The sequence below is a fragment of the Neofelis nebulosa genome, chromosome X (assembly GCF_028018385.1).
Source record: "Neofelis nebulosa isolate mNeoNeb1 chromosome X, mNeoNeb1.pri, whole genome shotgun sequence".
Classification (NCBI taxonomy): domain Eukaryota; kingdom Metazoa; phylum Chordata; class Mammalia; order Carnivora; family Felidae; genus Neofelis; species Neofelis nebulosa.
In genome coordinates, this window is record NC_080800.1 from 48,332,411 (window position 1) to 48,358,862 (window position 26,452).

Consider the following 26,452-nt stretch of genomic DNA (forward strand, 5'->3'; position numbering starts at 1 on the left):
GGTAAGAGTTGAGGCCATGGGATGGGATAAATCTCACCAAGGAGAAAGAATAGTGAGAAGATGGCTGAGAACAGAAACTCTGAGAAATGCTGATCTTTTTTTAAAAAAAAAAATCTTTATGTTTATTTATTTTTGGAAGAGAGAGAGAGAATGAGTGCATGTGGGATTAGGCAGAGAGAGACTGAAACACAGAATCCAAAGCAGGCTCCAGGCTCTGAGCTGTTAGCACAGAGCCCAGTGCGGGGATCAAACACACGAATTGTGAGATCATGATCTGAGCCAAAGTCAGCCACTTAACTGACTGAGCCACCCAGGCGCCTCTGAGAATTGCTGATCTTAAGACAGGCTAAGGAAGGAAATGAAGTAGAGAGGCAGTACAGCAGTACAGAAGACTAAATATTCTGAAGGGCCCTCCTACTACCAGAACAATTTGATCCTGCATAAAACATAATTTTTATTGTATTGCTGGATATGTGAGTTAGCAACTGCTGCATAATAAACCATCCCAAAACTAAGGGGCTTGAAACCAAACCATTTATGCATTGGCTATATAGCTCTGCCGTTTGGGACTAGGCTTGGCTGATATTGGCTGGGCTCATGTGCCTGTGGTCTTTTGGTGGGTTGGCTGGAGGTTGACAGGTCTAGGGTGGTCTTGTCTGGTATAGCTGGACAACTGGGTCTCACCCTCCAAAAGTCTAGCCCAGGCTTGTTCACATGGTAGTTCCAGGGGTTCAAGAGAGTGAGCAGAAGCATGCAAGCCTTCTTGAGGCCTAGGCTTGGAACTGGCACAATAATCACTTCTGCAGCAGTCTATTGACCAAAACAAAACACTAATCCAGCTTTTAAGGGTGGAGAAACAGATGCCATCTGTTAATGGGAGGAGCTGTAGAAGGTGTAGATACAAGAAGTTGTGAACAATTGTGGCTATTTTTGGAATTAATTTATCATGCTGGACTTACTAGAAGTAAAAGGAGTCTTTAAAGAACAAGCAAACAAATCTATGACAACAAAGTTAACAAACCCCAGTAATCTTGCTGGGGAGAGCAGGTCACTTGAGGAAACTTCCAAAAATGGAACAGAGGTATATCCTTGGAAAACTGAGGTATTATTACTGGATTAAACAAGGAAAGGGTGCTAGGTATCCAAGAATCTAGCCTTTTTTCTCAGAAAATTATAGAAATACTTTAAATTGACAATGAATAGTCTTGGTCTTTCTGGTCCTAGACTAGTATGCATATGTGTCAACTTTTAGGAGTTTGAGCTTGGACTCAAAACCAGTATGTCTTCTTAATGTACTGTTTTCACATCCACTGGCTTGTTTTATTCTCACAACTATCTGTAAGGGAAGCAAGGCAGGTATTATTCCCACTTAATACTACTTTTTAAAATAATTTTTTCCACAAAATATCTTTTTCATTATCTTATAAAGGTGAACATTTGTAAACCTTAGGTCCCAGCAGGAGCTATGTGCAAAAGTATTCACAGCAACATTAATGGAAACCCATATTTCCACTGGACAGAGAATAACTAAATTGTGGTGTATCCGTAAAGTGGAATACTATATAGAAGTGAAAACAAATTCACTACAACTAATGCAACAACACATTTGAGTCAGAGAAATCAAGTTGAGTGAGCAAAGGAAGTTGTAGAAGACTACATGATAATTACATGTTTATTCTTTTAAGTTTATTTATTGTGAGACAGAGAGAGAATGCAAGTGAGGAAGTGGCAGGGAGAGAGAGAGAGAATCCCAAGCAGGCTCTGCACTGGCAGTGCAGAGCCCGGTGTGGGGCTCAAACTCACGGACCTCAAGATTATGACCTGAGCCGGAACCAAGAGTCAGACAACCGACTGAGCCACCCAGGTGCCCCTACATTTTTATAAAATTAAAAAGCAAGTAAAACCTAACAATATGTTGTTCAGAGATAATTACTTATGCAATAAACATATTTAAAAAGAAAAAGGGAGCACCTGGGTGGCTCAGTCGGTGAAGCATATGACTTTTGGTTTTGGCTCAGCTCATGATCTTGAGGTTTCCTAAGTTCGAGCTCCACGTTGGGCTCTGCACTGGCAGTGCAGGGTCTGCTTGGGATTCTCTCTCTCTCTTCCTCTCTCCCTGCCCCTCTCCCACTCATGCTGTCTCTGTCTCTCTGGAAATAAATAAACTTGAAAAAACAAGGGAATGAAAACAAAACTCGAGATACCGGTTACCTTTGGGGGAAGATAGGGAGATGGAATAGTCCTTAGGTTGGGCAGTGGGCTCATGAGTGTTCATTTTATTATCTAATCTCATAATGTATGTTGCATATAGCCTTTTGTGTTTATCAAATATTACATGATTTTTTTTCAAAGTAGTCACAAAAGAAAGAGAGATGTTAAGGGAAGCCAGAGAGTTTTAGAAAATAGGTTCGGTTCCAGTGTCAATTATTATGGAAGTTCTCCATGAGATGAGGCCTGTATGAACACCCTGAGCTTGGTGACTGGGAGCACAATGGTCACCTTTGGAAGCAGCCACATTCAAATGGGAAGGACTGGCACCCAATTACAGGCTAGGAAGGAATGTGTTATGAGGAAGTCAGGAATTGGAAGCATAGAGTCTTCATCTATTACCATCTCCCAGCAAACCCACAATGATAGCTAACATTTATCAAGGCTATATTATATGCCAGGCACTTTACATACGCTATGTCAATCTTCACAACCACTCCCATAAGGTGGGCTAGGGGAGCAAAGCTCAAATGCTTGTGTTACCAACAGATTATATTCACTACAGCCGCATGCAGAGAATCCCTAGGACACGAATGGGAACCAATGCTTCTTCACTAGTTCATTCCAAATTTTAGGTATAATGACTCAAGTAGTTAGATAATGGCAACCAGCCAAAATGTGATGAATCAGTTCTGCCCAGAAATGGGTCATTTGTCTCTGTGGGGCTTTTATTGCAACTCACCAAACTTACCTCTCCCTTGTTCCAAGCACATAGTAGAATTGTACTTTTCCACTTCTATGAAAGTAGGTGAAAACATGTGACTTGCTTTGGGCATTGAAAAGAGAGAAGAGATGTGTGCCGCCTTAAGCTCTAAGAGTCAGTATGCATTTTGGTCACATGGTCACAGGGGAAGCCCTGACCCAGTAATGGGACTTGTGAGTCTGAGTTTCCAAGTGGCTATAGATGAAGAGTTCCCCTGCCAATGCATGCTGGAAATATCTGAGCAAGAAGTATACCTCTGTTATGTTATTGAGATTTTGGGGTTATTGCAGAAAAACCTAGCTTATCCTGACTGATACACTCCCCTTTTCTAGAGTTAGAGATTATTAATGTAGAAGGACCGAATAATGAAATGAGAATGTATACATATGTGTAAAACAAACTGCCCAGACCTCTCTCAGGCATAGGTCACTTTGTGTAATCTGTTCCTAATAAATGACCACAGAATTCTCATATTTCTCACACACAAAAGACTAGTTGTAGAAGATGTAAATAGAGGGCAACATTCTAGGCTCACATTATTCCTAATACTTGTGATTTTAGAAGATACATTTTGTCACTTCTCCCTCCAATCCATGAAAAAGCACAACTCGCCCTGCTCAGATCATCTACCCATCCCACTGGGGAAGGGGAAGCCACGTGACCATCAACCCACCTCTACCCCAAGACAGGGAGGAGCACTACCCCAAAGGGAAGACCTGGGTTTAACTATCAGAAAGAAGGAATGCTGGGCAGGCTGAAACAAAGTTATCTACTTAGTCAAAACAAACTTAGATTTAGAACCCTGGTTTTATTGCTCATTAGCTGTGTATGAACAAACCTGGACTCCATTGAATCTGCCCACATATAAAGTGGGGATAGTACTTTGCAGACTGGCTTGAGGACTATAGATAATGTACAAGAGCCTAGTAGTACACCTGGTACCCAATAGGTCCTCAATAAAAGGTAACTTAAAAAAATTTTTTTTATTATTTTGAGAGAGAGAGAGAGAGAGAGAGAGAGAGACAGAATGCGAGTGGGGGAGGGGCAGAGAGAGAGGGAGGCACAGAATCTGAAGCAGGCTCCAGGCTCTGAGCTGTCAGCACAGAAACTGATGCGGGGCTCAAACCCATGAACCTTAGCTGAAGTTGGGCGCTTAACTGACTGAGCCACCCAGGTGCCCCAATAAATGGTAACTTTTATTTTTATTTTTTTAATTTTAATTTTTAATGTTTTTATTTTTGAGACAGAGACAGATCGCAAGCAGGGGAGGAGCAGAGAGAGAGGGAGACACAGAATCCGAAGCAGGCTCCAGGTTCTGAGCCCTCAGCACAGAGCCCGACACGGGGCTCGAACTCACAGACTGTGAGATCATGACCTGAGCCAAAGTCGGATGCTCAACTGACTGAGCCACCCAGGCGCCCCAAATGGTAACTTTTAAAAGCCAAAGGGGGGGCGCCTGGGTGGCTCAGTCGGTTGAGCGTCCGACTTCGGCTCAGGTCATGATCTCACGGTCTGTGAGTTCGAGCCCCGCGTCGGACTCTGTGCTGACGGCTCAGAGCCTGGAGCCTGTTTCAGATTCTATGTTTCCCTCTTTCTCTGACCCTCCCCCGTTCATGCTCTGTCTCTCTCTGTCTCAAAAATAAATAAACATTAAAAAAAATTTTTTTAAAGCCAAATGGTAAAGATTTCTTACTATTAGTTTTTGAGTCCCAACACCCAAAGATCAAAGGCTAGGAAAAGGAATCTGTAGCCATAATGAATCCAATATGAAACAAAGTATGTTACAAATAATAGAGTTTTCATTTAAGGGTAAGGTGTTTACAAGTTTCAGTAAGCCTTTAATGCTCACCTTTAGACTCAGCTATTTCCTTTTGTAATCTGTACACACAAGGCACAGAGCAGTGAGGGAGGCCAAGCCCAGCTAGTGTCACTCTGTGGAAGCAGTAAGGTAACAAGAATGCCCTCGAGTCCTGGCTTCAGACTCTGCTCCAAGCATCCCTCTATTGCTCAAAGGTGACTCAGAGCTCAGGGTTTGTTTTTTTTTTTTTTCATAGCCCCACAACACATTTAAATGAATACCATTCAGTGCTGAACCTTCATACTCAAACTTTTTTGTGTGTTTTTGCCATCAACATATCCTGCCTTGGAAGTCTACAATCTGCTTTATACCAGGGAATATTTTCCAAGGTGTTTTAGCTGTCCTTGGTTTAGTCATCAAACATTTACTAAGTGCATGCTGGGTGGTTGGTGCCAAGAAGACAGAGATGGTCAAGTTTAATCAAGGGGCAGAGATGTGCCCCTTGGTCTGTCTTCAGGTGAGACAGATATAGGGACTGGGTGTGATGAATCTGTACAGGGATCCCTAGTCAGGGATCAGGAAAAGAATCACAAGGATATGAGCTGAATCTTGGGGGGGTAAAGTTGAGAATGCACCAGAGACGAGGGGAGAGAGGCATTCTAGGCAATGGTACAAGCAAATGAGAAGAAATGGATATTAATAGCTGCACAGGATGCATTTTAATGTTGCTGAAGGGGGTTGGGGGTGGTAGGAAATGAGGCTAGAGAAGTGGTCAGGGGCAAGATCATGAAGGGACCATGGAGGTGGGGGTACAGCATGTTAGAAGGACAGATTACTCTGGAAGCTGTACACATGGTGGATCAAATCGGTGGTTCTTCGTCTCTTGAGTCATAGCCTTCTTTAAGAACCCGAAAAAAAAGTATAGGCCCTCTCACCGGGGAAAGGCACATACACTTAAGCACAAAATGTTGCTTAAAAATTGCCTGGTTAGGAGTAAGGCCAGGGAGCAGCTATAACAATTCAGGTGAGACATGAAGAGGCCTGAACTGAATCACAGCAACTGGGACAAAAGAGAGACAGATAGATGTGAGAAACAAAACAATGGTTGAGTGTTACCAACAGATCTTGTCATGAGTTGGCTTTTAGAAATGAGGCTAGGATAACTCCCAGGTTGGTTTGTGATTTAGACAATTGAGTAGAAGGTAGCATCACTCATGGAGAGGAGCAGGCTTCAGAAGAGAGGATGTGTTCAGTTTGGGAAATGTCAAAAGTGCCTTTAGAACATCCAAATAAAGAAGTTCAGCTGGAAGCTATATATGCCCTTCCTTTTGTGATTCTTATACTGGCTCCATTGCCTGCTCTCTTTAATTACATGTAGGCTCCTAACTCTCCGTGTAACACTTCTGAATTGAGACAAGCATATCCCCCACTTGCAGAAAGGGATCCAGATGGGGGAAGAAAGTAAACTGCACACACCCAAAATTATTTCACAGTTTTTTTTACTAAAAGAATAGACTTTTATTAAGCACTGTAAGTTTCTTTCCATCAGCATTAACAGAACAACAGACCAATTTCCATCACAGAAGAACTCCTGAGACATTTTCATTCCTTTCTGAAACACTTCCAGAAACTCCTGCAGGTTCCCCTAAGAAGCATCCATTCAAACTTACATTAATAAACTATGGAGCTTTTGTGGTGAGGTGGGCCAAAATGGCAGTGAATTTGGAATCTGGGAATGGGAAAGAGAAATACATATTATCCATCCACTAAATACACTGTCAAGAGCACAGGAGAAGAGATATTAACACAGGAAAAAACAATGGAAGAATTTACTTTTGTCAATAACATCATTTATCAGGGAGCACTAAAAATCATTGACTCCTTGCAGTTAAAGTTTCTTTAACCTAGTATGTTATTCTAAAAATAGAAGAGAATAGAATAAAATAAAAGGAGGGGAGGTGTCTTCTGGGAAGTAACTAAAATGAAGTCATCAGATTTGGCAGGGTTATGAAAGATTAATAAAATCTGAAATATTTAATTTGCTTCATTTACATGAAAATTCACTAGTCATTAGTTACTACCAACACGGACAAAAGAGCATCTAAAAAGTACAAGGGCAATGTCAAAAGCTGAAATGGGCACCCTAGCACAGGGGGTATTTTACTTTGCTTTTAACTTGGAAAAGATGATTTTGTAAAAAAAAAAAAAAAATGAAGTTATCTTCTTAGAACATCAAAATGACTTCTGACAATATTGAGGGTAATTAGCAGTAATAAGGGAATAAGTGCACTGAGCTCTACCTGCTCCAGCAAACTACTGCAGTAAGCCAAGGGAAAGAAAGTGGAAAGTCAAATTAAAGATGCCAAAGTCACAAGAGGGAGAATAATAGAGAGTGACATACAATGGAACAGTGAAAACTTACCCCCTGCCCCCAAACCCCAAGCATATTTAGGAAATATGCATCAGGAAGTGAACAAGTACAATGATTAAACCTTAGTAGAATTATACTAGCTACTTTAAACTGTGGTCTACTTGTATGGTCATTTCAAAGGAAGTGGGGGTCTTAGAGACTGAAAGGGTAGCACTGACATGCCCACACAAGCCTTCTAAGGTTCCAACGGACTGGATCACTATAACCAAACAGTTACTTCCACATTCTTCCTACCCTACGTAAGCATTCCTCCCCCCACCCCCCCACCCCCACCTTAACCACCCTCCCTAATGCCTTGTCTGGCTGTTTTTCTCAGTGATCAAAAAAAGTTCATGTGACTTGGCCAATGATGCCAGAAAATCAAGATGGAGACAAAAATCAAATGTCACTGGCCAAACCAAGTGCCATTTTTGGGCTTTAAAGTCTACCTGAAGTCCTCCTGGCTCAGAATGAAAATGATGCAAGTGAGCAAAAGTTTGTCAGGCCTGGTTTAGGCCAGACTGGCCACTGAATAAGGGTGGGAGTTTTAGGCTGACCCCAAGACAGGCCAGCAGAAATCACGATGCCAAGTCCTTGGGAGTCAGTGGCTATATACAACCAGGGTTGCTTTTGCTTGTGGCCCTACAAGGTCAAGGGGTTGTTTCTGGGGGTTCCTATATGACTTTGTTCAAGGGAGGCACATACATCATAGTCAGAAATGGAGCCTCAAGTAAAGGATGACAGTCTCTTCAAATGGTACTAGCAGCAAAGATCAGACCCACCTTCCCCAATTTGTCCTCAGGTAAGAAAAAGTTCATCTTCCAGTAATGAACCTTAGCCTTTCTGGCTTCAAAACTGTAGATTTTGGTAGATAAATTAAAATACAGGAATATGGCCCTTTATGGTTCTTTATTATGACCTTCCAAACCCAAAATGCTGAATCCAAATAAAAATCAAGGTTGGAAGTGAGCCACTTATTTCACCCTTGGCCAGGTTAGGAGAAAGCAGAGGGGTGTGAAAGGGAGAAAAGCAAGCCTTTTGGCAAACTGGAATCACCCCTGTCAAAGCAGCAATTTTACTTCTCACAGTGAATGCCTACAAAATAAATTTTCTTAAGGCTGTGAGAGTTAACAATACTGTCACTTGATTGTGTCGAATAGATTCAAGATGCATAGAAATGGCAACTGAAGAAAATACCTTTCCATATAACTCCAAGTACTTCCTATTAGAAAATGGTGTCTATATATTTAATTTAACTCAGCTCAGCAATTCTGGTTATTTTTAGAGCTTCAAAGGATCCCTCCCTCTGTGGCTCCAGAAAGAAATTTCCAAGCTGTCTAAGTTCAGTACCGAATCCCTCTCTTGCTGGACATAGAAATCCTAACCTTCAAGATTTTTGTGAAAGTCTGAGCAGGCCCAAGAGAAGAGGGGGGGACCAAATTAAAGGAGCAAATTCCAAAGAGGAGGCTTTTGTACACTTTGTTTCTGGTTATATCTTGCTAGGTGTTCACTTTTGTCATCTTGCTTTGGTTTATGTAAGAAGTGTCTGGGCAGAGGGAGAGACATTCTAAGGGCTCTCTCCCCCTACAAGTTGTGGGTTCTCTTAAACTGGGCTAGACTAGGATTAAACAGTCTGAGACTGTTTTCAATCTCTCATGATGCGCTCATTGTAAGTGGGCAGTAAGCAAACAGACCTTTGGTTGTCTGGAAAATAATCACCAAGGACTTACTGTGGGTTAAGGTGCATGGGGTTTTTCAAAAAGAGAGAGAAATCCTGCTAGAAGTCTAGTCAGTTGAATTCCTGTAGACATGGTACTTCTTGGGCAAGAGTATCACAAAGCCCAAAAGGAGATGTGTGAGGCTGAAAGCCTCAATTCCTGAATGAAGACACAATGCTAATCTGTTGTAAGCCATGTTCCCATCCCTCATACTTAAGTTGCTGAGGAGGGAAACTGGAAATGGAAGGTTGTCTCAAGAGTATCTCTGGCAGGGAAGAACAGATTTTTTTGTCCTGGGCAGATTCTGGCCTCATCAGGGGCTGGGAAACTTTACAGAGTACCCCCAAAGGCCTGGGCCAGAGTCCTCTGAAGTCTTCTTTGCAAAGCAAATGAAAAGATCCAGTAGTCAAAATGTCAATGAACAAATAAAACAATCTAGGCATGTAAAACCAAATTGTCGATTTCCTTACACTTCCCTACCCCATCTTTCCAATGCTAGTTCTCTCTCCTTCAGGGATTCATGGCAATCAATTCTAGCCTGAGGTCGGTTTGACCCAGAAGCTCCAGATGAGATTTCCTCCAAATTAACTGCAAGCCCTGGTAATCACCTCCCATCCCCCTTCTCTCTCTGAACTAGGCTGCTCTAGCAGAAGGAAATGCCCAAATATTCCCCACCCCATTCCAACCTTCTTGTTCACTATATAGGATGTGAGGACTCCGTTCAAGATTAAACTTGTGACAACCCAACTGTTTGTTGTTCTGAACAGGCAATCTCTGGAAAGTACTTTTTCGTCTGCTTTAGAGAAGCCCATCTTCTCATAACCGATGGGCTGTGACTCAGTAAGGATTTTAAAGTGTGGTCTTTTGAAACCCACCACTCCATAGCAGTGGAAGCATTTCTGGGAAATTCAGCAAATCCTCTGGGACATCACCATGTATGTAGGTACGTGTGCACGCACACACATACACACACACACATATATTTATATATATAAAATATGTATAGATAAATAGATCTGTCTCTTTATATAAAGGGTATGTGTATGCATATAGATACACACATTCATATATACATACACCCACACGCCCATACCCAAACACACACACACACACGCACACACCATCTTTTGAGTTCCTTTTCGTACTCAGTTTCATTGCATTGATTCCCACCCTTTCAGGGTGTGGGCAGCAGGGAGTGGGTGAACTGCACCACATCTTCTATTTTACAAACAATGCATTAGTTCAGAGGCAGGAAAAATCTGCCCGTACTTTTCTGACTCACTTGAATCCCCCAGTACAAAGGCCATTGGTAGTTTTTGTTTGTTTTTTTTAAAGTGTATAAAATAAAAAATAAAATAAAATAAAATAACCAATACTATTTCACTTCCCTGAAAACATTTACCTATCTGATTGCCAGGCCAGAGTTAGAGGCGGTTGTATAAAATCCTGGGTTAGGTGAATGGGGGGAAAGAACGAGAGGAAGGCAGATACTGATTATATACCAAGGTCTCACGAATTCATAGAGAAAAAAGCAAGGTAGGAAGCCACAGACAGCAGTCCCTGCCATCCCACAAGTTTTGTAAAGAGTAACATGATGAAGACACAGAAAACCAAAGCTGGAGCTTTTCTATAGGGCCTTACATGATGACACCAGATTTCTGACAGGCACTGCCTTACTACACTCCCAGGGGAGGCAAAGAGAATACTGGCATTACATATTCTACTTGAGAATAGGACCTAGTCCTGTTGCCATTCATCTTTTACCAGAGCTTCCCCAGAAGCAGACCACGAAGTCTGGAGGTTAGAAAAAGACAGGGAAAGAGAAAAGATGAATATAATAGGATGTCCCAACAAAATCTTGGATAAATCTAGGGTAAGCATTTATGTCTTCCTCTAACTTGGGCCTACAATCAGAAAGGTAAAGGTTTTCCTCTCTTCCTGATCTGCTGAAGCCATCTTCTGCTCATTATTCCTCCTTCTGTTGTGCCACAGTTCCTAGCTTTTGCTCTCCTAAGTGGCTCTTCTCCCCATTCTTCACGGGGAAGTAGTGGTTACCATTAGTACACACGTTGCTGTCTCTGGATAAGGCACACTGTGATGGAGCTGGAAGATGATGATCACTCTTCTCTTCCTTGATCAATGTGCCATTGTTTCCATTTACCTGTGAGTGGGACCGACCCTGATGAGGCTCTAGGGATTTAGAAACTCCATCTGAAGTGCTCTGTCAAACACAGGTATATTCAGTTGAAATGGTAATCCCAGACTGACAGTTTCCAAGCATGTTCATAAGCTAGCTTGCAGAAGCTGCTTCAGTTCTTCAAAAACATCATAAAGCCCAAAGCCTGTAAACACCTAGTAAAGTGTGCTCTGATAACTGTCTTGAGAACTTAGGGTGACCACAGATGGATTTGACTGAAACTCAATGGCTGAGACGACAACATAATGACATAGGTATCATTTATAAAGCTTTACAATGTATTTTTCGAATACTAGTCAGAACCCTAAATGGTAGATATTATGCATCATTTACAGATGAGGGAGCTGAGGCTCAGAAAGATTAAAGTACATTGCTCAAGGACACTCAGATAGAATGTAGCAGGGGGCGCCTGGGTGGCTCAGTCGGTTAAGTGTCCAACCCTTGATTTGGACTCAGGTCATAATCTCACGGTTCGTGAGATGGACAGCACCACTGTCCAGGGATGATGCTTTAGCTAAAAACAAAGTCAACATGAAAACTTCCTTGGACAGGCTACCTCTGGAGTAGATAACAGTATCCCCAGTAATCTTAGCAATGAGAAACTTATGATCATCCACAATCCTTTCTTTTCCTTTAGTTTCTTCATGTGTAAAAAAAATAATAATAACAGTACCTATTTTTTACATTCCTATAAGGATTCAATGAGACACTCCATGTAAAGCACTTAGAATGTGATGTGCCTGGCACACTGTAAGAACTCAATAAATGCTAGCTAATATTATTGTTTTGATTCCATGTCCCCAAGCAAACTTCTGATATCATGGCTTCCCTTACAGCTTACACTTACACGAAGAAAGCTCTGATAGAAACGGTTAAGAGCATATGCATTAGAGTCAGCCAGACCTAAGTCTGAATCTTGTCTCTAACAATTAGAGTTGTTATACTGTAGTAGAATCAGGACAATCAGGACAGGGCAGGATTTTGGAATCGTCAGCTCAGGCTGGAATGGCAACTTGGATGTTGACTTGATGGATAATTTTGGGCAAGATGTTTCATCCCTCTGAGCGAGCCTCAGTTTCCTCTGTTTAAAATGGAGAATCCTGTGGTGCCTGGGTTGCTCAGCTGGTTAACTGTCCAACTCTTGATATGGGCTCAGGTCATGATATTTGGGGAGAGGGGTATGTCTAATGAACATCAGTGGAAACTGTTATAATTCAAGGTGTACATTAGAGGAAAGTTTAAGACCATTTTGAGCCATCAGGAATAAGCAAAATGGCAACAACTCCTTCCTTCTCATATTCAGCAAGGCCAAAGTCCAATTTTCTAAGCATCTCTGGTAGAAAGCCCTCAGAAAACCCTGAGAAGCTGGCAATTCCACTGTTAACTTCACTTTGGCCCCTTTTCTGGCTGCATGTAGTACATACTATGCTAGGTACAGTTGTTCAGGACACAGTACCTGGTTTCTATCCTGTGGCTTCACTCAGGAAGAAAGATAACACTCTGCAGCACTGTGGGAACAGTGTGGGCAGTTAACACTCACTAACTCACAGCTAGAGAGCGAGGGAATGAAATCAAATGCTGGGAGTAGCTAGGAAAGCTCACAGTTTTCTGGCCTGATCTGATCATTTGCAAGTTAGCTGAAAAGACAAGATGTATCAAACAGAAGGTAGATAATCTCAGAACCGTGCTTACTTGTTTATTTCCTTTTTTGTGTCCTTTGGATCCTCTACCAGTCTGTTCTTTTCCATGCCTGTAGAAAGTGAGGGGAAAAGTGATCCTGAGGAATATATAAAGCCCACATTTTCACTTAATTAATCACCTCCTCTAGGAAGTTTGACCCTCTTATGGAAAGTTAGTCAATGCCTCTTACCTTAATGGAAGTATTCAATAGGTGGGTATTTTCCCAATAGCACCTTGAATAACACTAGCTCATACCAACCTATTGGAATACATACCCTTTTCCTGGCCCACCAACCGAGACCACTTGCATGCCAAAAGAGCCTCGGCCCCTGGAGGACCTGCTGCCAGCCCACTGGCCCACAACCATCCCAGCAATCTCCAGTTTTCCTCCTTGGGGAGGGATTGGATGGAGACCTGGAGAGATAGGAAGAAGGAAGTAATGAATGCTAAATGCAAGGTAGGATAAGGAGTGGAAACAAAGATCCTACAGCCCACCTACTCTGCTTATTTCCATTTCTCTATGATAAACACTCTGTCATAACAACAAAGGTTCATGGTGGAAACAAATTTAGGGACAGGGGTTGAAGATCTGTACACATCCACTTTATTTTTTTAAATGTTTGTTTGTTTGTTTATAGAGCAAGTACGTGCACAAATGGGGAAGGGGCAGAGAGAGAGGGAGAGACAGAATCCCAAGCAGGTTCTGCGCTCTCAGCGCAGAGTCCAATGCAGGGCTTGAGCTCATGAACTGTGAGATCATGGTCTGAGCCGAAATCAAGAGTAGGATGCTTAACAGGTTGAGCCACCCAGGTGCCCTGTGTACACATAGCAAGTGCGGTATGGACAATTCATTTTTTTGCTACAGGGCCTGGCACATAGTAGCTATTCAATAGTTGCTGAAAGAATGAATGTCCTAAAATCTAGTTATTAGAAAATTATAAGCCAAATGTCACTTCTATTTTCCTTTCTTTTTTCTTTGCATTAAAGTTTAGTTAACACATAGTTACATTAGTTTCAGGTGTACAACCTAGTGCTTCGACAACTCTGTAGTTATGCTGTGCTCATCACAGTACAGCTACCATCTGTCACCATTCAATGCTATTACAATACCATTGACCTTATTCCCTATGCCGTGCCTTTCATTCCTGTGACTTACTCATTCCATAACTCATTCCACTCTCCTTCACCCATTTTGCCCATCCCCTCAACGTTCCTCCCCTAAGGCAACCATAAGTTCCTTCTCTGTTTATGGGTCTGGATTCTGCTTTTTGTTTATTCATTTGGACCAAAACCACTTTTCTTTTTCTTTTTAAGCTTTTATTCAAATTTCAGTTAGTTAGTATTAAAGTGGGCCTAAACCATTTTTGATTCAAATATGTATCACTACACAATGGAGGATCAGCCAAACCAGCAAACTGAACTGAAAATAATGAAACTAAACTGAAAGTAATCTATAATTAATAACCAAGAATAGCAACAGTTGAAAACCAGAACCAATTCAAGACAAGATAGCATATCTCTTTAAAACAGGAAATTCCAACTCAGTCTGTATGAGCTCACAAGCACAGTAGAGCTTTGTAATTTGGCATAAAAGGAAGCCTTCATAGAATCCACAGTTCTAGTAAACCTTTAATTTTAGTTTATGGAAAAAAAGTAAATGTTAATAACCCTCCACTCATTTAGCCAGTTGTCAGTAAAGAGCCCTTCATTCATATAACAGTGGATGTCTAAGGTACCAGGGTACTAGCCAGTTCTAAGAGGGCTAGAAAGACTTGCCTTTGGGGATCTTACTGTGGCCTTTGAGGAGGCAGAAGGCTCTTCATGAACCACCAGTAACTGGAGACTAGGCATCACTGGGAGCTGGGACAATGGCAAGGATCTCCTGAGAACTTAGCCTTAATTAAAGCTGTCTTCTGAGACACAATAAAATCAACATGCAAAGAATGGGAACAAAGATCTGTAAAGTCAGCTTCAAGGAATGGACTGAATGGCTGGCTCCCTGGTTTGTAAAACTTGATCATTACCTGACTGAACAGAGCAAACATCCACACTGCTCATCCAAGTAGAGCCTTGAACTAAATATGCATACTGAATTTTATGACCCTAGATAAACTTCCAGCTTTATTTTTTTTAAGTAGGTTTCACGCCCAGGGTGGAGCCCAACACAGGGGTTGAACTCACGACCCTGAGATCAAGACCTGAGCTAAGAATCAGACACTTAACAGATTGAGCCCCCCAAGAACCCCCCCCAGCTTTATTATTTTTAAAATGATGAACAGTGGACAACAAATACCTTGAACCATAGCAATGACGTTCCCACCTGATCACAGAACCTTGATACTTCATGTCAAAATGTCCCTATTAAAAAATCCTGTTTCACCAAGGTTGTTTGAGTTATTAGGATCAGTATATTTGTTTCAGGCACAGTATTGGGCCTGATATATATGAAACTGCTGATTCTGTGACTGGTACTAACTACCAGATGGGTTATTATGAAATAGATTGAGGATAACAAATACATCACTCATAGGTACTGACCTGTGAATCCCCGGCTCCTTCCTTGAGGGGGAGGTGGCATTGAGCCCATGGCTCGGGAATAAAGTGAAACAGGGTAGAGAGGGGGCACCATGGGAGGCACAAAAGTAGGTGACGGAAGTAGAGCGGAAGGTGGTGGATGGTTCATGTTGACTCCTTCAAGGATACTCTGTCTCATCTTTTCCACTTTGGTTGCCAGATCAGCCTTCAAATGAAGAACAGAATTAATAACAGTAGCTGCCATTTTTTTTAACGTCTTTGTTTCAGGCACAGTATTGGGCACTCTAGGGACAGTCTCACAAATCTATTCCCATTAAGAGAACTGAGGCATGGAGTTAAATGGCTCAAGGAGTCATACTCAGGGAAACCTGTCTGGCACCAAAGACCCACTTTTTGCATGACACCAAACTACCACACTAGCTCTGACTGAGGCCTTGTGAGGCACATTGACTAGGTCAAGGGAGACAAATATAACAATAAGTATTTACTGATGGTCTGTCACACGACCAGAAATAGGCTAGGTTATTTTTTAAGGCGGATAGAACAGAGTTAGGTGAAAGAATAAAACCTGACATGCACAAAGTTTTTTAACCTTCTCCCCCATACCCAAGATCAGAGACCATGACCTCTGTCCAGGAGAAGCCCATGCCTCTAGTCCAGAGATCAGCAAACCTGTTCTGAAAAGGGCCAGATAGGATTTATAGGCCATATGGTCTCTGTCACAACTATACAACTCTGCTGTTGTGGTGGGAAAGCAGTCACAGGCAATATGTAAATGAATGGATGTGGCTGTGTTCCAATAAAACCTTATTGGAATAAAAATTTCAAGGTTTTCAGTTTTGATGTATTTTGCCACCCCCTGCTCTAGTCCCTCAGCTCATTCCCCCCAAGTGGATAAAGGAGTAAGTAAGGGTTCCTTTCCCTATCTTTCCTAAGGTTTCATTGTAAAGAATTCCCTGCTTCTACTCTGTCATCTACTTTACTATTCTCTTCTAGTTCCAAACATATTTCCTTTACAAAGGTTATCACCATTTGCAGAAGTGACTTATAGTTTTTGCAAATAAGGGAAATGAAATCCTAAGAATTGCAGGAAAGCCCTATTCCATGGGAAGGAAATACTCAGATAAGAAAACAATAGGAAAATTTGGTGTTCATAAAAAACACTTTCCAACGTATGGTTTTATAACATGGACATATCAGACTCTGGGCCTTTGGGATTATCCTTGACCCAGTTAGGTTAATGTCACACATTCCCCTACTTCTGCTACCTCCCTCTCCAATGTCTCTGTTCCTTTCCACCCTCTGCCCATTCATCCCCACAGTGGATCAGAGATGGCCCTTAGCAGCTGCCCGACATAAAGGTACCTGGCCATCACAGAGCTCAACCAGGGATACTCGCTCTCGGCCTGCTTTAATCAACTTGCTCTGGAACAGCTTGCCATCAAAGTAAATCCAGGGGCAGCAGTGCTCCCACGGGACTGGCTGGCCACAGGCATCATTGGCAAACAGAGCTGTGTCGACCCCACTCATGAAGAGGGCAGCAAGCTGGATCCCTCGGGCATCCAGTTTCTCAATCTGAAACCACCACAGAGGAAAAACTACTATTAAAAACTGTTACTGGTTACATCTACTCTTGTTCCTGTTATTCTGATTATTCAAATTAAACTTGAGCGTGTTGCCTCTTAATATAGACATTTGAGTGCACAAGCCGCTTCTATCCATGTCACTCCCTGACACAGTTTGAAAGATACTCATTACAGTTTGAAAGATACTCATTACAAAAAAAAAGACATCAGCTTTAAAACTTCAAAAAGGCACCAACCATTTTGTTTTTACCTGTCAAGTTAGAAAAAATTTAAAAATCCAAAGAGAAAAAGAACACCCAGTGCTGATAAGGATGAAATAAATGGGCACATTCATATAAAGCTGATGAGAAATGTACATTACAATTAAGCAGTATATGAATAACCCTGAGAAATGTTAACATTTCTTGACTCAGTAATCCTACTTTCATGAATCTATTCTAAGGAAGTAGAGCTATGAATAAAACTCTATGCATAAAGATTTTAATTGTAATGTTACATCTAATAGGGGAAAACTGGAAACCAAATGGCCAACATTATAATAATTAGCTGATACATGCATATAATAAATTTCTTAAACTTTTTTAAGACATAGAAAATATGTGCTATGCTAAGTTTAAAAACACAGTATGTAATCACATACACAATACCTCAACTGTGTAGAAAATGTTTATATTTATTATCTCAAGTTGGCATGGTAGATGGCTTCAACAGGAAAAGGAGAAGTACTTGCAAGTCCCCTCCTACATGTGATCTGGAGACAGTAACTGCCCTAGGGCCAAGCAATATTATACTTACTGTAAAGAGGAACCAACACTGTTTTTCTTAGACTGTTTTTGTCTTTCCCTTAGTTAACCTCACTTAAAGGAAGATTCTGTTAGCCTTATTGGGCTAGATCTTTTCCACGTTTATCCCAGGGCCTCAAAAAACCATGGCCACTGAAGTCAGGAGAGGGGTGTTCTGCATTAATAGCTAGTATTATTGGATTCTGTGTACTTAAGATATGCAAGACACTGTTCTAGGTGTTTTGCATGGATTATTTACTTTATTTAATATCCCTACAAGTAAGGAAACTGAAGCAAGAGAGGTTAAGCAACCTGCCTCAGATCACACAGCTAGGATGCAATGAAGCCGAGATTCAAACCCAAGGCAGACTGGCTTCAGAGCCTACCTTTTAAACTACTGTGTTCTGGGGCCCCCGGGTGGCTCAGTTGGATAAACGTCCGACTTCGGCTCAGGTCATGATCTCAAAGTTTGTGGTTCGAGCCCCGTGTCGGGCTCTGTGCTGACAGCTCAGAGCCTGGAGCCTGCTTCGGAATCTGTGTCTCCTGCTCTCTCTGCCCCTCCCCTGCTCAAGCTCTGTCTCTGTCTCAAAAATAAGTAAACTTGAAAAAAATTTAAACTACTATGTTCTGCGTTCAGTTAGATGGTGGATTTGCTTTCTTCCTTATGTTCTTTTAGATTTCTAACATCCAATAAGTATTACTAAAAAGGCAGGCATTTACTCAGACAAACTCAGGACACAAGGAAGAATCCCCTGTAGTGTATCTTGCAAGAGTCAGAAACCTTACCATAGTTTGTGGCCACAACTTATTTGTAATGTATAATATCCATCTTTTCTGTCCATTCTCACCTATCAGTATGGGAGCAGTGGTGCAGGTACCTCTTGGTTTTATTAATAAACATACATGATTGGCTAAAGTAAATCAAACATTTGTCTGTAGAACTTACTCTTCTCCTCAGCACCAGGGGGAAAAAAAGACCAAAAGGAAAGCATTGAGCTCATAAAAGAAAGATTTTAAGTTAGGGTAAAACAAATCACCTTGAGTTCTTGAAGTTGATCTGGCTCATAAAGCTGGGTAGATACTGCCTGTGCAAGGAAAGTGTCTAGCTCATGGCGATGCAGGATTCGGCCACCAGGCCACTGAACCATGTATCTAGAAAATACAAGCATAATTATTAAGGTAAAAAAGCTCATTTATTCCTTTCACAAACACTTATTAAGCTAAGAACCTATCACGGGCCAGGTTTTGACAATTTCAGTAGAATAAAGTTAAAGCATCTTCGCCTTTGTTTATTGCAGTCTAGGTGGTAGAGGAGACAGGCATGTGCCTCAACAATGACAGGAGAGTGTGATAAGTACCAAGATAGAAGAATGTACAGGGTGCTACAAGAGCACAGGAGAGGGCTAGGCTAAAGGAGTGAGGGAGGGTATCCCGAAAAAATAGCAGGAGCTGGGTTTCAAAGGGCCTGTAGAAATTAGTAAAAAAAAAAAAAAAAAAGCTAAGGAAGGATGTTCTAGTTGAGGGAACAGTATATGTGAAGGCATAGAGGTGTGGAGTTCAGTATGATATAGTAGGTTCCATACTCAAAAAGATATCTGCACCCCCATGTTCACTACAGCAGCATTTACAATAGTTAAAACATGGAAACTACCTAAGTGTCCACTGATGGATGAGTGGATAAAGCAGTTGTGGTATATATACAAATACAATGAATATTATTCAACCATAAAAAATGAGGAAGTCCTATCATTTGCAGTAATATGGAGGGACGTGAAGACATCATGCTAAGTGAAATAAGTCAGACAGAGAAAGACAAATACTGCGTGATCTCACTGATAAGTAGAATCTTAAAAAAAAGAACTCATAGAAAAAGAGATCAGAGTTGTAGTTACCAGAGGTGGCAGAAGGGGAGGGGGAATTGGAGGAAGGTAGTCAAAAGGTATAAACTTCCAGTTATAAGATAAATGAGTACTGGAGATAATGTGCATGACTGTAGTTAGCACTGCTATGTGGTCTATAGAAAAGTTAAGAGAGTAGATTCTAAGAATTCTCATCATAAGGAGAAAGTTTTTCTTTTTCTTTATACCTGTATGAAATGATGGATGTTAACTAAACATTGTGGCAATCATTTCACAATACATGTAAATGAAACCATCATGCTGTATGCCTTAAACTTATACAGTGATGTATATCAATTTTTCTCAATAAAACTAAAAAAAAAAGGTCATATTATGAAGTGTCTCAAAAACAGTATTAAGGAATTTGGACTTTCATTCTGAAAATATAAGAAGATACTTAGGGATTATCAGCAAGACAGTGATATTGACTGGCTCATAGGGTAAGAGAGAAGAGGCATGTATGCCAGTTGGGAGGCAACTGCAGCAATCTGTGGCTGAAGAGGTATGAACAAAGGCACTTGCTCAGGGGTTGGAGAGGGCCAGGGGACAAAGACAAGAGCTACTGAGTAGATATATCCATAGGATTTGGTCATGCATGTTATGGGAAGGGGGTAAAGAAAAAGGAAGAGCCTAAGATTCCTAGAATTCTGACTTGAGCAGATGGCTAGATGATAGGGCCATTCCTCAAGATAAGAAATCCATTAATTAAAATAAATAAGTACTCATTGATGAGTATTTGACTTGAATTTCATGAACTGAATATGTCTTACCATTCTAGGCACCAAGATGCAGAAAGAGGAAGAAAGATGAAAAAAATACATCAGTACAAAGTCTATGTCCTTAGCTCCCTGAAAGACCCACAAGACAATGATCATTCATAATTATTGGAGCTGTGTAAGACTTCAGAAAGCTGGCCCTTAAAGCAAGGGATGGTCTTTTCTGAGTGGCACGTAGAATGAATCTGTGGGGACTCTGATCCAGTTGCTACTACCAGGAGGTTGTATGATGCCTTGGAAAGAGCCTGGCTTTGAATCTCTAACCTGCTGTTTCCTCACCTGGAAAGATCACAACAGCACAGGCAGCCCTACTGCCATTACTCTTTCTTCAAGCCCAGCTGTCATTTCTCTCAACTCCAGGATGTTTCTGGGCCTGCAGAACACGCCAACAAGCCCTGTTGCTTCTTTACAAACTAAGTTCTAGGGGCGCCTGGGTGGCTCAGGTCGTGATCTCAGGTTCATGAGTTCAAGCCCCACATTGGGCTCTCTGCTGTCTGTGGGCAGAGCCCGCTTCAGATCATCTGTCCTGCACCAACCACCCCCCCATTAGCCTCTTGTGTGCGTGTGCACTCTCTCCCTCAAAAAAAAAACCCAAAAACAAACAAAAAAAAACCACTTAAAACAAACAAACAAACAAAGTTCTAAATGACTGACCTTTCCAGGAGGTATCTTTCTGGGCCACACAGAAAGAACAGTTTATACCCTCCTCCCTGCCCACACATTCTCCATGTGGAAAATTTATTCATACTTTATAATCTATTTTATACTTTTTGATGCTGTATTATATAGTGCACAATTCAGAGTTTATATCTTCTATCAATATAAAATATTTTCCTTTACCCTCAATGTTTTTTTTGCCTTGGGGACTATATTATTTATTAATAATGCTTCTTTCTTGTGATTTATACTTCCTTGATTGATTTACCTTTGCCCATTCTTTTATTTTTAATCTTTCCATCTTATTTTGTTGGCAAAATATGAAGCAAAAATAGACAAAAATGAACTGAAATGCAATTATAGAAGAATTTAGCACAGTACCATTAAGCTATGACATGTAAAATGTGCCTTAGATACATTTAAAATCACAGAAGATTTGAAAAATACAATAAATAAGGTTCAAATGCTTGACTGAAAACATATTCAAGAACTCATGTGAGTTCCAATGAGATCTAGGACCTTGTTTGGCTTCATCTATTGTCTTGTTTCTTATTAATATTTATTATAAACTATCTAGCATAGTACATGGCCTAGAGTACATATCAGTAAATATTTATTAGGGGACTGACTGAATGCATCAACCAGGTCATGGAAAAAATCCCCCAAACCAAGAAAAAAACTCAACAAAAATCCTCCAAAGCTGAATTGTACCAGTCACATCCTGATTACTAGAAAGAAAAACTGACTTAAAGGAGCTCCTAAAAGAGTCAAGTGTGGGAGACAGGCAGGATCACTGAAAGACTAATAAAATGAGAAGGATGTGACTTTACAAGTTGAACAGGTTGTTTTGGGTGCTCTAAGGAAACAGTGACTAAATTCACCTGGGAGACTCAGAGAAGGCCTCACATAGGGGAGAACATTTAATTTCCTAGGGATGTGAGATTTTTGGTTGGTTTGGATTATACTCATTAATGTTAACTTGCAATTTTTCATGTTTCTCTAATCTTAGTGTGGTGCATGGCAGAATGGATGCTCAAAAAATGTTTGCTGAACAAATGAGGCTATGGCAGGATATTCCAAAGGAAATGCTAGCTCCATCTTTTGGCCAACACTGCTATTCAACCAGCCTCGAATGAATTATGTGAAAGAGAGGACAGTGTCCAAAGAGTCAGAGGCTCATTAATGAGATAGCAGGAAATAGTAATTATTAAATCAACCAATATTTAGTAATGCTCATCATGTGTTATTTTTTAAATTATATGATTCCATTGGGGATTAATTTTGTACAACCACAGGAGTACTAATTTCCCATGGAAGTTCCTCAATCTCAATTACAAGACAGCTTTATTACTATTAGTAGTATTTACATTATTATATATACTACACACAAGCATTATATATATATACATATATATACACATATATATATAGTGTGTGTATATATATATATGTATATATATATTACAGTATATGCAGCAAACTATAAGTTACTCATAGGAACAACATTTACTAAAAGCCTCTTGTATTCTAGACACCCTGACATAAACTTTATAGACATAGAACATGGTAGCAAAGAATACAGACTTGGGAGCCTGACATACCGCGTTCCAATCTAGGTCCTACTAGTTCTTTTCTTTTTTTTTTTTTTTTTTTAACGTTTACGTATTTATTTAGAGAAAGAGAGAGAGAGAATGAATGGGGAAGGGGCAAAGAGAGGGAGATAGAGAATTCCAAGTAGACTTCCCACGGCCAGTGTAGAGCCTGATGTGAGGCTCGATCTGGTGAACCATGAGATCATGACCTGAGCTGAAACCAAGAGTTGGACACTCAACAGACTGAGCCACCCAGGTGCCCCTCTACTATTTTTCTATGTGACTCTGGGCAAACACTTTAGTGTCTAGGGGCTTTAGTTCCCTCCCTCAACTCTAAAATGGGGCTAATTTTACCTACATCTTAAAAGGTTATAATAGGTAAAAGAGAAAATGCATGTAAAACCACCTAACCTAGTGCCTGTCATAGTAGCACTCTTGGTTACCATTGTAACTGAGATAATTATGGTCGAATTCTTCCTTTACTATTTGGTGAAGCCCCCATATCATATATTAAATTCTCATATGTACAAAGATCTGTTTTCTACTTACTTATTCTGTATTTATTTCTCATGCCAGTACAATGCTAGCCTACGTTTTAAATATGTTTTTTTTTTGGTTGAGTTTAATTTTCTTTTTTTTTAATATATGAAATTTATTGTCAAATCGGTTTCCATACAACACCCAGTGCTCATCCCAAAAGATGCCCTCTTCAATACCCATCACCCACCCTGCCCTCCCTCTCACCCCCCATCAACCCTCAGTTTGTTCTCAGTTTTTAAGAGTCTCTTATGCTTTGGCTCTCTCCCACTCTAACTTAAATATGTTTTAAAATATGGTAGTCTCTGCTTTTATCCACTTCTTTTAATTTTATTTTATTTTATTTTATTTTTTTTATAACATTTATTATTTATTTTTGGGACAGAGAGAGACAGAGCATGAACGGGGAGGGGCAGAGAGAGAGGGAGACACAGAATCGGAAACAGGCTCCAGGCTCCGAGCCATCAGCCCAGAGCCTGACGCGGGGCTCGAACTCACGGACCGCGAGATCGTGACCTGGCTGAAGTCGGACGCTTAACCGACTGCGCCACCCAGGCGCCCCTTCTTTTAATTTTAAAATAAAATTTATGATTTCATTCTTACTTCAAAAGCTAAAGTTCATTATCATTAAGAAAATGTAAAAAATGCAACAGAAAAGTATAAAGAAAACAAAAGATAAAAGCTGAAGTGATTTGTACTCTTACCATTCAGATATTACCACTGTTATGTTTGTTATGATTTTGGCTTTTTTCTTCCTAACCTCTCAAATCTCAATTTTCTCTATTACATTATATATATATATTATATATTGTATATAATGTATATATCTAATAATATACCTAATAATAGTATAGTACAGTATAATGTATTAGTATATACATCTAATGATATATCTAGTAATATCACTAATTGTATATATTATTTATATAATATATATACTTTTATATATTATAAATATATTATATATACTTTTTTTCACTCATTATACTATGAGAATGCCTCATTCATTAAATACTTTTCAAACACATTTTTGTTTCATTTTCTTAAAACTTTTTTTTTCATTTGAGTATAGTTGACACAATGTTACATTAGTTTCAGGTATACAACTCAGTGACTTAAGTTTATACATTACGTTCTGCTCACAAGTGTACCTAACATCTGCCATCATACAAAGCTATGTTTTAATCTTTATTAGAGAGAGAGAGAGAGAGAGAGAGAGAGAGAGAGAGAATGAATCTGCAGCAGGCTCCAGGCTCTGAGTTGTCAGCACAAAACTCATGAACTGTGAGATCATGACCTGAGCTGAAGTTGGATGCTTAACTGACTGATCCACCCAGGTGCTCCAACACTACTCAATTTTTTTTTTTACTCAATTTTTTAATGTTTATTTATTTTTGAGAGACAGAGTGTGAGCAAGGGATGGGGCAGAAAGAGAGGGAGACACAGAATCTGAAGCAAGCTCCAGGCTCTGAGCTGTCAGCACAGAGCCCAACACGGGGCTTGAACTCACAAACTGTGAGATCATGACCTGAGCTGAAGTCGGATCCTTAAACAACTGAGCCACCCAGGCACCCCAACACTACTCAATTTTTAAAATAAATACTTATTTTGCAAAAATTTTACATATACAGAAACTTTATTTTTTTTGTTGAGGTATAATTTACATACCATAAAATTCATCCATTGTTAAGTATAGAATTTAATATTTAGTACATTTACAGAGTTGTGCAACTATCATCACAATTGAGTTTTAGAATATTTTCATTGCCCCAGAAAGATCCCTTGTGCTCACATGCAGTCACTCCTCATTCCCACCCTGAAGGCAACCACTTATCTACTTCTATCTCCATAGATTTGCCTTGCTAGACATTTCATATAAATGGAATTTCGTGGTCTTTTGTAATTTGCTTCTTTCCTTAGCATAGTTTTTATTTTAATTCAACTTTTAAGACTGATATTGTTGTAGATTCACATGCAATTGTAAGGAGTAAAACAGAGGGATCCCTCGAACACTTTACCTAGTTTTCCTAATGGTATTATCTTGCAAAATATAATACAACATCACAGCCAGGATACTGACACTGACCCAGTCAAGATAAAAAACAGTTCCATCACCACAAGGATTCCTCATATTGTCTTTTATAACCACACCCACCCTCTTCCCCACTCCATGTTCCTAACTCCTGGAAGTCACTAATTTGTTCTCCATTTCCATAATTCTGTCATTTCCACAATGTCACATAGTATGTAATATTTTGGGACTGGCTTTTTTAACTTAGCATAGTTCCCTTAAGATTCATCCAACTTATTGTGTGTTATCTAAAGTTTGTTGCTTTTTATTGGTCAGTAGAATTCCATGGTATGTATGTGCAATACTTGAACAATTCATCTGTTGAAAGACATCGGGGTTGTTTCTAATTTGGGAGTATTAAGAATAAAGGTGCTATAAACATTAATGTACAGGTTTCTGTGGGTACATAAAATTTCATTTCTTTGCGATAAATGCCCAAGAGTGCAATTTCTGGGTTGTATAGTTATTTTTAAAGAAACTGATGAATTGGGGATGTCTGGGCAGCTCAGTCAATTAAGCATCTGACTCTTGATCTCAGCTCAGGTCTTGATCTCAGGGTTTTGAGTTCAAGCCCTGCATTGGACCTTCTTAAAAAAAAACTGACAAATTGTTTTCCAAAGTGGATGTAGCACTTTACATTTCCAAAACCACCATTTGAATGATCCAGTTTCTCCACATACCCCCAGCATGTGGTATTATCATTACTTCTTATATTAGCCATTCTGATAGCTGTGTAATGATATCTCACTGTGGTTTTAATTTGCATTTCCCTAATGGCTAATGATACTGAACATATTTTCATGTGTTTATTTTATTTGCTATGGTATATCCTCTTTGGAGAAATGTCTATTCATGTATTTTGCCCACATTCTAATTTCATCCTCTTCACATGGGCTTTCTTTCAACTGGTAAAAGTATTTTTTAAATGCCATTTATTGAAAAATTTTACATCATCTTTTGGTAATTCAGAATTAGATTAGGCATGTTTCAGAAGCTTCTGAGATTGAGGTCTCCAGACCAATGTGAACAGCTTATGTGATCAGTGGAAGGATTGGGGAACCTCATGATATAGGATGCATAGATGGCTACCGATGAAGACAGAATCCCTTATGGACAGGGACTTTCCTGTAGCACTCAGTCATCATTTTTAAGTTATCTGTCACAAATATTAAACATCTCACCAGACCAACAATAATACTCCTATCGTATTTGCAATTTATTAGTTTCCGTATAGAGAGAACATG

At 40.1% G+C, this 26,452-nt stretch overlaps 1 protein-coding gene across 1 annotated transcript in view; it reads right to left on the reverse strand.

Moving 5' to 3' along the window:
- Positions 1 to 6,263: 6,263 nt before the first annotated feature.
- The window catches only part of FAM120C (family with sequence similarity 120 member C), a 114,805-nt gene continuing 94,616 nt past the window's right edge, over positions 6,264 to 26,452 (reverse strand). The window contains exons 11-16 of the mRNA XM_058714522.1: positions 18,715 to 18,829; positions 16,675 to 16,884; positions 15,313 to 15,514; positions 13,050 to 13,188; positions 12,787 to 12,844; positions 6,264 to 11,118 (exon numbers count right to left, since the gene is read on the reverse strand). Coding sequence (XP_058570505.1) covers positions 10,864 to 11,118; positions 12,787 to 12,844; positions 13,050 to 13,188; positions 15,313 to 15,514; positions 16,675 to 16,884; positions 18,715 to 18,829 — 979 coding nt within the window. The 3' untranslated portion in view covers positions 6,264 to 10,863. The remainder of the gene's footprint in view (positions 11,119 to 12,786; positions 12,845 to 13,049; positions 13,189 to 15,312; positions 15,515 to 16,674; positions 16,885 to 18,714; positions 18,830 to 26,452) is intronic.